This window comes from Stegodyphus dumicola, chromosome 7, assembly GCF_044657685.1.
Source record: "Stegodyphus dumicola isolate Sdum_Otavi_A_Nest chromosome 7, ASM4465768v1".
In the NCBI taxonomy this organism is placed as follows: Eukaryota; Metazoa; Arthropoda; class Arachnida; order Araneae; family Eresidae; genus Stegodyphus; species Stegodyphus dumicola.
The window spans coordinates 117156233-117168365 of NC_140774.1; the positions used below are offsets into that span (position 1 = coordinate 117156233).

Here is a 12133-nt window from a genome sequence, read left to right on the forward strand (position 1 = left end):
TCTAATAATGCATAAAAAACTAAAGAGCCAAGGGTATGATATTCTTTACTGCTGGGCCCATGGACACGTCGGCATAAAAGGCAACGAGCTGGCAGACACAAAGTCTGTAATTGCTTTGTTGAATCCGCTTGTTCCTTTTAATGATATCAAAATAGCTATCAAGCAGAGAATCTCAACTAAATGGCAGTTATTCTGGGATGATCAGGTTTTGAATAAATTGAAAAGTGTCAAATCTAAATTACAGTACTGGGAGACAAACAGAAACCAGAGGGAGGAGGAAATTTTAACCCGCCTTCGTATCGGTCACACTCGAGCCAAGCACGGTTATCTGTTGAAGGCCGAGATTCAACCTGCATGTTCATATTGTAATAATGTTTTAACTTTTCGTCACTTTTTAATAGTATGTCCACATTTTAACAGACTTCGAATGAAATACTTTAAGACTTGACTCTGGACCTTATAATCGGAAAAGAAGCCAATACAAATTTATTTGAGTACCTGAAAGAAACAGGTCTTTATAATTTAATTTGATCTTGCTGTTACACATTAGTAATTTAATAAAATCTATTTTAAATTATTTCATGTTTTAAAATTTTACACCCAACTTCATCTAAGCATTGATCATTTCATAAGTTTTGAATTTTATACTTTTCATTTGTCTATCAGCTGTGTTTTAAGTGTCTGACATGTGGTTCGGTGTGTATAACCTCTTAGGTTTTGCACCATAATACGGACAAACCAACCAACCAACCACATGCTGGAGATAAAAATGTTTTTTCTGTACAATGTTGCCATTGCTCGCTTTGAAATCTTTGAGTTTGTTAATAAAAAATTCGTTAAAGTTTTACAAAATAGGAAATCAATAATAATAAGGACTTTCCAAAAGGACTGAAATAAGGACTTTCCAAAAGAAACCTAAGGAATTTTAAGTACTTTTAAGGACTGTATGAATCCTGGAAATATGGATTGCACAACTTTATCTCATAAAGCAAGCAGCAGTATTGCTTGGTTTCATAATTGATCTGTGAGAAAGATTAAAGTGAAGCAGACTGTACAGATGTAGGTTGTTCTGGGACAGACAGGGCACTCAGTTCACTGAATTTTTAACCATAAGTGGCAGCATGAAAGCCAACAGTTGCTGTGAAACACTGCAACATTTCCATCAGTCTGTTCAAAACAAAGTGACATGGTGGATTGACTTTTGCATCTTCTTGTCCTCATATACTCACTGCACAACAGATCTTCTGACGAAGTTCCTCTGGGTGATATACAAATACCAGCCATAAAATCCCGACCTCGCTCCCACTGATTTCCATCTTTTCTGATACCTAAAAAAAAAATCCTTTTTATATGCAGCAGAAACAATGCATCACAGGTGCCAGAAATCTACAAAATCGGGGTTTAAAAATAGGCCAATGATGCATTAATTCCAGTGGAAATTATGTTGAAAAGTTACTGAACAGTTGCTAAATCTACAGCAATAAATCTTTCTATAAAATAGTCCCCCCTCCACAGCATAAGGAAAACTTATTTTCTGGATTTCAGTATCTAAACTTATCGACACCTTGGTGTAGTTAAAGCTATGCCAGTATTACATTGTAATCTACAAATTAACTACACAGAAATCCCAAATAATACTGATTAAAAAAAAATTTCACTCATTTGAGGACTTAGAAGATTTATTGTTTTTTTAAAGTATTAATGAGTTTTAAAAATGAGTTAATTCATGTAAAAAATTTGAACCCAAAAGAGTTTAATGATATATGCATTTAATTATTAAGCAACTTCTAGAAATTTTTATCAAAAGATAAACCTCCTCTTACACTTGCCTACCAATAGCCAAGTGGTAAAATTACTGAACATTGATATTTAGCCCGAATTCAAATGATGATGAATGAGCTAGATGCACGGGAATTTTCTTTTAACCATGCGTAACATGAATACAAGCTAGTTTTCCTTAGAAAATCTTAACTGCTAGTGTCTCTGTAACTCCATAATGACCCCAGCTGTCTCTATACTACAACAAAACTAATGCAGTTTTCCTGTTAAAGCCATTTTAATGAAATACCCTAAATACTTCGTTTTTATTTCATGTTTCAATATTTGTCAAATTATGACTATGGCATGAAAGATTCTTAGAATAAATAACCAAATAAATAAAAGAACAAGGGGCTTACAAATGAGAGACAAATTTATCAAAGGCCTCACGCACACCCTAAAGCTCACAATTTAATCTACTTAATGATAGTATCAACAAAAATATTTTTTGTCATTAATTTTTCAATGGGTAACATGGTAATATCATGACAATGCACTCTGGAAAGAAAGCCTTAAATCTTTTAATTGATTCTTCATTCTCCTAAGTTTTTAACTTCAACAAACAAGATATGAAACTCACTCTATAAAATGAATAATGGCAATAAGCCCCTTCTGCTGCTTGCACTAATGTGCTATTAATGTATGAGCTACTTACTAAGTGCATATTCTACTAATTATACTGAAATCAAATGTCGTTCATCGGCACTGCTGTTTTTCTATCAAAAACCATTCATCGTCATAGTTCATATCATCTGCACATATATTTTACATTACATATTTAAAATGTTACAATCTTTTTCTCAAAAAAGTTCACTAAAATATGAAATAAGAATATTTTCAAATTAGACACTCACCAAGCTATTAACGTGAAATATTTAAAAATAAATCAACAACAAAAATAACTGCACGTCATTTTATTTTACAGAACATAATATGTAAAAAAAAGGACATATAAAACAAATGTTTTCACGTGGTGAATACATATCTTTCCCAACAGCAGTGGGAAAAAATTGATACAGGTAATACTCTGATCATGCAAAAAAATGAATGGAGTAAAAATTATTACAAATAACTTAATTACACTATATGTAATAAAGGAAAAAAGATATATGAAATAACAAATGTACAAAAGCAATAGCATATTAAAATTATACACAAGATTTAAGCAAACTAACAAAGCAGATATTTCTACATTTAAATGTACACTTTTCATCCTAGTATTTTATTTCATCTTAAATAATGGATATAGCTATAAACGGAATCCTTACTACTTTATACATATTTTGATGCACATCATTTGTGATGTTACAATTAATTGCATGCAACAATTTTAAGCATAAGAAACAGACTTCAAGCATTTTTAAAAAGTTATGCATACAACGAACTAGTACAGTAAGTGTCAAAAATTCACAATTAATACAATTTTCAAGACATGGTTATTTCTTAAGTAATAAATATATTGAGAGAAATTAATCCAAGATCTATTGTTATTTTAGTTTCAATCTTGCAAGTACTATTTACAAACTGGACGGAGAAAAGAGAAAATGAACAACATTGGTTCAAAAGTAAAAAGTGAAACTTAATGTTTTAGATTTTAAAAGAAATTAGTTGAAGCTCGTAGCATTTATTATGCAAACAGCATATATATGGTAAACTTCTCAGCTAAATGCTGGACAAAGTGCTTTAGTGAGAAAAAGGTAAATACTCCCTGGTTATAAAATGAGGGATTCCATACTCCTAACAAAATACATTTCAGTTTTTCTGCATACATAAGATATGTATACAAAAATTTTCTTAACATGTGTAATGTCATAAATATTCCTCCCCCCCTTTTTGCCAAAAAGAGAGAGAGAGACATATTTATACTGTTATATATGCTCTATCAATCAAAGCAATTTCTGCTAAAAATCAAATTAAAGAAAATTTTTAGACTAATGAAAAGCACTCACTTTGGAATGAAAAAAAAAAAAAAAAAAAATACTTCAAGTCATTTTTTTTGCTACTGTTATAAGCCCAAAATTAACTGAATACCATGGTTTAGTTTCTCTGAAGTTCTGACTGCAATTTATGGGAAAATATACTCAAAAATTCAATTAACCATACTACAGGGGGGAAGGGTAAATACGTAAATATTTCAATTCCTTATCTAACATACAAGAAATTTAAAATTTAGGTCATAAATAGACAAATTAACAAAAAGGTACAACACTTAACACACATATATTTTTGTCTACCAAAACTTTCTGTTGCAACACAAATATCATGCCATCAAAATTTCAAAATACAATAAAAGTGTGCTGAATACAATATCAACAATATTAACTGAAGACAGCATTTTTTGTTACAATATCTCACAGCTATCATAATAATAAGTACTTAAATAAAACTTACATTAAACATCATTGTAAGTAAAAAATTAAACAGAAACTATTACTTATTTATTTTAAAAAATCAAATATTTAAACTACATTTATATAACACACAATATTTTTTTTGATTGAATTGTAGTTGCATGTCTTTTTTTTTGGGGGGACAGAAATATTATAGACAATTTCATTATGAAATCTTCAGTTTTCATTCAAAATCTCATATGAAATGTCATATCTTAATACTTTTATAATTTATCATGTAAGGCATTATAAGGCACTTTAAATACTTTACAAAACTTTAAAAAATAGTTTCTAATAATTTTTTTTTTTTTAATTTCTTTTTTTCTAAGATAGAGTTTAGCCAGTTTTCAGAATTAATAATGTAATAGATTTTTTTTTTTCATATTAATGCACATTAGAGAATTAAAGTTAATAATCTCAATAATAAAAGAATTCACAATCTTCTTCTACCTATGATGCCTAAATCTATTTAGCTACTAAAAACACTGATTTATTTTACTCATTCTTTCAATATATATACATAAAGCCCGGAATGTACATTCTTTGATAGTCAAGTGTGATAACACTTGATACGACTTAAAAATTATTAGCTAATTATTGATGAATATACTACACAGTTCAAATGATATAAATTTATTTAAAAAAATTACTTAACAACTATGCAATTTTTAAATTTTAGAAATTACCTAAATTATGGTTTTTGTTACTATCTCATTATAATTAGTATTTTAATTATGAATATATAATTAAACATTTAGTGAAAATAGAAATGTTTTCAAAATAAAGTTTCATAATGTGAAAAATATAATGTATATCACATTTCAACACATTTTATACAAAAATCAAGAAATTATAATACACATAAATCTACATTCAGTTTTACAGTACTTAAAAAATAAATAAAAAGTTAAATTTGACATTTTTCTGTAAACTATTTTCATCTAGCATTATACTATTGGGTTGGCAACTAAGTAATTGCGGATTTCACTCATAGATGACTTCAGTTGAATTTTTAAGGTTGCAGACGTAGTACAAATGTAAAACTCATTTTGTTATTTGATAGTTGGCAATTCAGCTGTCAATCAGTAAAAAAAGTTTTTTGATCGGTTGCGTAGTTTTCGTTTGGTGTTCGTTGAAAAATGGAAAATCAAAAGGAACATTTTCATCATATTTTGCTTTTTTATTTCCGCAAAAGGAAAAACGCATCGCAAGCTCATAAAAAGTTATGTGCTGTTTATGGTGACGAAGCCTTAAAAGAACGGCAGTGTCAAAATTGGTTTGCCAAATTTCGTTCTGGTGATTTTTCACTCAAAGATGAAAAATGCTCTAGTCGTCCAGTTGAAGTTGATGACGACCTAATCAAAGCAATAATCGATTCGGATCGTCACAGTACAACACATGAGATTGCAGAGAAGCTTCATGTATCACATACCTGCATTGAAAATCACTTAAAACAACTTGGCTATGTTCAAAAACTCGATACAGGGGTTCCTCACGATCTGAAAGAAACGCATTAACAGCTGCGATTTGCTAAAGAAACGTAATGAAAATGATCCATTTTTAAAACGGCTGATAACTGGCGATGAAAAATGGGTTGTTTACAACAATATCAAGCGGAAAAGATCATGGAGCAGGCCAGGTAAACCAACTCAAACAACATCAAAAGAAGGTTTTTGTTATCAGTTTGGTGGGATTACAAAGGAATTGTCTACTTTGAACTCTTACCACCCTACCGAATGATCAATTCTGATGTCTACATTGAACAACTAACGAAATTAAACAATGCAGTTGAAGAAAAGCGGCCCGAATTGACAAATCGAAAAGGTGTTGTATTCCACCATGACAATGCAAGGCCACACACATCTTTGGTCACTCGCCAAAAATTATTGGAGCTTGGTTGGGATGTTTTGCCACATCCACCATATAGTCCTGACCTTGCACCATCTGATTACTTTTTGTTTCGATCTTTACAAAACTCCTTGAATGGTAAAAATTTCAATAATGATGATGATGTCAAATCGTACCTGATTCAGTTTTTTGCTAATAAAAACCAGAAGTTTTATGAACGGGGGATTATGATGCTGCCTGAAAGATGGAAAAAGGTCACTGATCAAAATTGGCAATACATTACAGAATAAAGTTATTTAGTTCTATGAAAAAATTTTCTTTGATTTTCTAAAAAAAATCCGCAATTACTTAGTTGCCAACCCAATATAATATTTTTATAGGTTAATTAGCACATTACATTCTTCAGATGCCATCAGTTATTTCAATTAAATATGAATATCCTTAAAAAGTAATCAAAAATGCAAATAAAAATACCAAGAAAAAGATGCTGAATAATATTTCAGTTCTGCAGACTCAAATATTCATGCTTCTATACACATTAAAAAAATTCAGGCTTTCATTTTTATATATTTAAAGAAAATGAAAATATATAGATAGACAATTTCTTTGAAGTTCTAAATTATTAATTATCTTCTTTGTAGTTCTTTCTATCATATTTATAGCAAATAATTTAATCTAATTTTGCTTCTGAAATATGCATTACTACAACTGAAATGTACACAAACAAAATGCTAACACCTTTATAATTCTACGTTGTAACTTTCAATGTCAAATTTATTATGTTCAAATGCTCAAGTACATGGAGGAGAAAGGGATATGTAAATGAACATGATTTTCCCTGAATAATAATGAATGAACTTTGTTCTAGTACATACTTAAACAGAGCCATCTATTTTTTTCTTTTCAAGCAGAGCAAAATGTAATAAAGAAAATGGCATTCATACAATACTTATGTCATAATATATGATAACAAAAATGTGTTAATACAACCTGATCTGAGAATTAAAGGAACTGAAATGTAACTGCATGATTGCAAATAATATGAAATGGATGTAAAGAAAATTTTAGCATTTTATACACAGCAAATACCACTTGTCACAATCAAAGTTACATGGACAAGAAAAAAATTGCACATGCATATTTTGTGTTATGCCTTTTAACACCTATGATACAACTAATTTTTCAAACAACAAAAAATTCATAGCTTTTCTAACTATTCAATGTCAAAATTTAATTGCTTAGGACAAAATAAACAAAATTTAAAGAATTTTTATCAGCAACTAAGAACTCTAAAGAGCTTATGTTTACAGTCTTGTTTATGTAACAACAATAATATATTTTAAACTTTTTTATTTACAAGCATAAAAAATATAACAGCATCCAATGCACTAATATCACTGAAGAGCAAGAACCATCAGACCCAGAAAATAACCCTAGCAACAACCAACACTAATTTGTGGGAAGCAAAAAATCTCATAAAAAAACATTTATATGCAAGCCCAAAAACTTTATTTTGTACACTCCTAATGTAATTAAAGTAAACATTAGAGTTCAGATGCAGTAAATTTAATGCTCCTGTATAAATAAATTCTAAAGTTAAGGAGATATTTTTTTTTTTAATAGACACTCCTCCCATAGGAATAAATATTAGGAACTGTTAATTTTTACAAACTAAATTCAGTTTTTTAGCATTCACAAACACAAAAAAATGGCAAATATACAGAAGCACTCAGACTAGTTAAAGAATAATAACAGAAAATATAAGGAAAATTATATATATCACAGTTGGTCTAAGGCAATGTACAATGGCACTTTACAAACAATTCTATAAAAATATTCTAATAAAAACTCAATAAATATATAGTGAATGAATTCACAAATGCAATGAACAACATATGACAAGTAATGATCTGATAAAAATGAATCCATAATTTATCAAATCTTTAAAAAGATGCCCAAAATACAGTTTTTTTTTAAATTTATGAAATTCTAAATTGCAGAAAAATTAAATGAAGATTATATCGAAGAAAGCTTCCACAATTTTTTTCAAGTAATACACAACAAAGTACTTGGGAAGTTAAATAATCTTCATAATTTTTTAAGAAAGGTCTGATTTTAGTAACAACATGTACATAAAGGAGAGATACAAATGTTATGCTATAAAGCATTACAAAGACTTAACAGTTCACCATATTTTACTTTTTGACCTCTTCTTATGCTAAACTGAATATCCTTGGGAGCTTCAAATATGAGAACAATAGTGGAACCTAAATTAAATTCTCCAAATGGCTGCCCCTTTTCTGAGATAATCACAGGTGGATCAAAATGTTTTTCTTCATAAGTTCCTTTTCTACATTTCTTCCTGTTCGTCTGTAGTGTCTGAAATTTAAGTAAGAAAGGTAAGTTCAACACAATTAGGCAATTTAAACTAATATGAACAATTGGTTACCTTCCATTACTTTTAATACACTTCCAAACTTTTAATATATTAAGGAAACCATTTATCTACATGCACACCCTAATTATAGCACTCCAGATTTTAGAGGTACCTAAAATCACCCAATAATTGTACAATTCCAGCAATACTAATAATTATAATACACTGCTCGACATTGAAAATGCAACACCAAGAAGGAGTGGTCAGAAATTTATGCAAAATTTTAGAGTAGACGCATGTCACTGAGTTATTCGAATGATGTGAAATGCGCAGCTCTCACGCACGTAAGTAAGATAGTAAGATATAAGGGAAGGGACGTGCAGAATGGGCAATATTCGTGTTGTTATTTCTACCAGACGAATTATCGAAGAAAGTTGGTTTTTGTCCCGGAGGATACGTGTAATACGAGAGAATGCCAGGCCGCCATCAACGACGGCACTTCCAGCAGATAGATGATTTTACGAGGGGTATGGTGATCGTACTCAGAAGGGCGGGTTGGTGCTTACGTCAAATCGCAGCTGATACCCACATGGATGCGAGCACAGTGCATCAGCTATGGCAAACATGGTTGGAACTAGGAAATGTGGGAAGAAGAAGGGGTGCAGGTGCAGCCAGAGTGACGTCAGCACGCCTAGATGGACGCATCTGCCAACAAGCTGTGGCGGTCCCGCAAGTCACTTGCACCGCGATTCTACAGCATGTGCAAGATACCCTGGATGTTCCCGTGCCGACCAGAACCATTTCCCGTCGATTGGTTGAAAGTGGGCTGCACTCACGTCGTCCATTAAGAAGACTGCCATTGACCCCACAGCATAGACGCCAACGTTTAGAATGGTGCCGGACTGGAGTGATGTGGATGACAGAATGGCGAAATGTCGTGTTCTCAGACGAGTCACGCTTCTGTTTATCCAGTGACAGTCGGCGCATACGTGTGTGGCGTCGACGTGGAGACATCTAATCCGGCAGTAACTGTGAAACGCCCGACCACGCGACAACGTGGCATAATGGTTTAAGGAGCTATTGCCTATGATTCCAGATCACCTCTAGTTCGTATTTGGGGCACTATGATGGCCCAACGATACTTGGATAATATACTGCAGCCGGTGGCAATCCCCTACCTTCAAGGGCTGCCTAATGCAATTTTTCAGCAGGATAATGCCCGACCACACAGTGCTTGCACCTGCCAACATGCTCTGCAAGGTATACAGATGCTTCCCTGGCCACCATACTCTCCTGACCTGTCACCAATCGAACATGTGTGGTATGTGATTGGACGAGGTTTGCAGATTCTGCCCCTGCCTCGTTCATAAGACAAACTGTGGCAAATGGTTGAAAGGGAATGGAGAGCCATCCCTCAGGACACCATCCGCACTCTCATTGACTCTATGCCTAGACGTGTTTCTTCCTGCATCGCTGTCCCTGGTGGTCCAACAGCCTACTGAGCCAACGCCGTTCTCGCTCTGTATTCTGAATATCATTTTGAAATAAAGATCACTTATTGCTACTTGCTGTCTCTGTCTTTTTTTCCAAATTTCGTCACTTTCTGACCACTCCTTCTTGTTGTTGTATTTTCAATGTCGAGCAGTGTATATTAATTCTAATTGTCAATAATAGATATTTAATCTTAATGGAAAATTGTTAGTTATAAAATATATATATATTAAATACATATTTATATCAAAACATCTCTGAAAAATGCAATATTTTTTGTTTTTCCTTTTAAAAATTAGGCAAGTGAGCTAAGAAGAAGCTTAATCAGGGCTCACAATTGCTTGAATCAACTCTGCATATAATACACATTAATATAGAGGGAAAAAACCTTACTGTCTGGTGTTTAACCGCAGAACTAAATTAACCAAAATATTTTAATTTTAGAAACTGTCCTTTTTCATGGGGGGGGGGGCGGGATTAAGCAAATGAAAGATTTGTAATGCCATTAAAAAAACATCGCACACCATCATCAATCAGTGTGATTAATATAATAGAGTGCCATCTCAAAACAATCATAAGATCTTCACCATGGTTTTATGCAAACTTAGTTCATTCTTGATAAGCCAATTTAGTTTTTAAAAAAATATTACAGTAATGGCTTTAATTGGGGAAAGCAAAGGTACATTGATCATCCAAATGCAAAACAATTGTGCTTGGAATAATCAAGCTCCCCCGTTTTTTTAAACACCCCCCCCCAAAAAAAAAGAGAGAGAGAGAACAGCAAAAAAGCAGTTTTTGTGAAACGCTGTTTTTTTTGGGGGGGAGGGTTGGTATGAAGAGAAAATCAGCATAAAAAATTCTCTCAAATGCAGTAAGAACCTTGAAGACTTTTTTCTTTAACTTGGTTCAACTGTTTTATGCAAACTTGGTTCATTCTTGATAAGCCAGTTTAGTTAAAAAAAAAAAAAAAAAAACCCGAAAGTAATGGCTTTAATTGGGGAAAGCAAAGGTACATTGATCATTCAAATGCAAAACAATTCTGCTTGGAATAATCAAGTCCTGCCCCCTTTAAAAAAAAAAAAAAAAAAAAGAGAGAGAGAGAGAGAGAAACAGCAAAAAAGCAGTTTTTGTGAAACACTGTTTTTTTTTTTAGGGAGGGAGGGTTGATAGGAAAAGAAAATCAGCACAAAAAATTCTCCCAAATAGAGTAAGGACCTTGAAGACTGTTTTAACTGTTTTTCTTTAAATGAGGGGCAACCCTACCCTAACTAAAATTTCTTTAAATTAAAATCTGACCCTTGAATTCTATTAAACAACATGCAATGCAGTACAGTGTACTCTTGATAATCTGAGGTAGTGCCAGGGAAGCAGCTCACAGATAATTGAAAAACATAAATAATCCAAATTACCAATTTTCATATATGTTGCATATGTATGTATATTTAATAAAAAATTCACAGTTTTACTTTTTCTTTTGAGAATGTTTAAATATTTGCCAAATTTCGTTATTTTCTGAAGCATAATTTATCACCTTTGATCAACAAAGTCCAATAGAGTTTGAACAAAAGTCGTTATCTCAGGACAACTGTATTGTCCATATTTTCTTCGCTTCTATTTTTCATTATCACTTTCTGATCTCTTCTGTCTTGTGACATCTGAAACTATGTCTGATTCATTCAAGCACCGAAAGCCCAATTCAGTCAAATTGTCGTCTAACCATTTCTCAATATCATGTCAGTTGGCATTTTAGAATAATTATACATTTTTAGTTTTTTGCCAAAGAGCTTCAGTTATTGCCTTGACTTCTTTATAATTAAATAAATCTCTGATTTCTATATTAGAAAAAATCCTCCTATATGACGGAGCTTGTGCATGTTTGTTTTTTACACAATCTCACATATAGCATTGAGTGTGTGTATGGTCACTGTCACGCACAAATAATCCGCACCTGGATAATTGAGAGTGCACTGTATTCTCAAGGTTACAGGATCTTGGCATTAAAAAAACATATTGGTATAATATGAAATTATTGGTATAATATTATTGGTATAATATGAAACTTCTTTGAAAAGAGATAAACAATGGCAATGCAACATGAAAAATTACAAATTATTTAAATTTTTTATATTTATACTTTATATCTGTAACTTGTAGCTCTTAATTATCTAACTAAATCTCACTATTCCGATCCTGAAAAATATGATTTTAT

The 12133-nt window shown here is 31.8% G+C and overlaps 1 protein-coding gene across 7 annotated transcripts in view; it reads right to left on the reverse strand.

Annotated features, from left to right (window-relative positions):
- Positions 1-485: 485 nt before the first annotated feature.
- Pisd (phosphatidylserine decarboxylase) overlaps positions 486-12133 on the reverse strand; it is a 158607-nt gene continuing 146959 nt past the window's right edge. For 6 of the 7 annotated variants that reach the window (XM_085820742.1, XM_035353322.2, XM_035353316.2 and 3 more), the window contains exon 8: positions 2717-8435. In XM_085820742.1, coding sequence (XP_085676868.1) covers positions 8214-8435 — 222 coding nt within the window. In that variant the 3' untranslated portion in view covers positions 2717-8213. Of the gene's footprint in view, positions 1329-2716; positions 8436-12133 lie in introns of those variants that run through there. The other variant, XM_085820745.1, reaches the window with a different exon arrangement.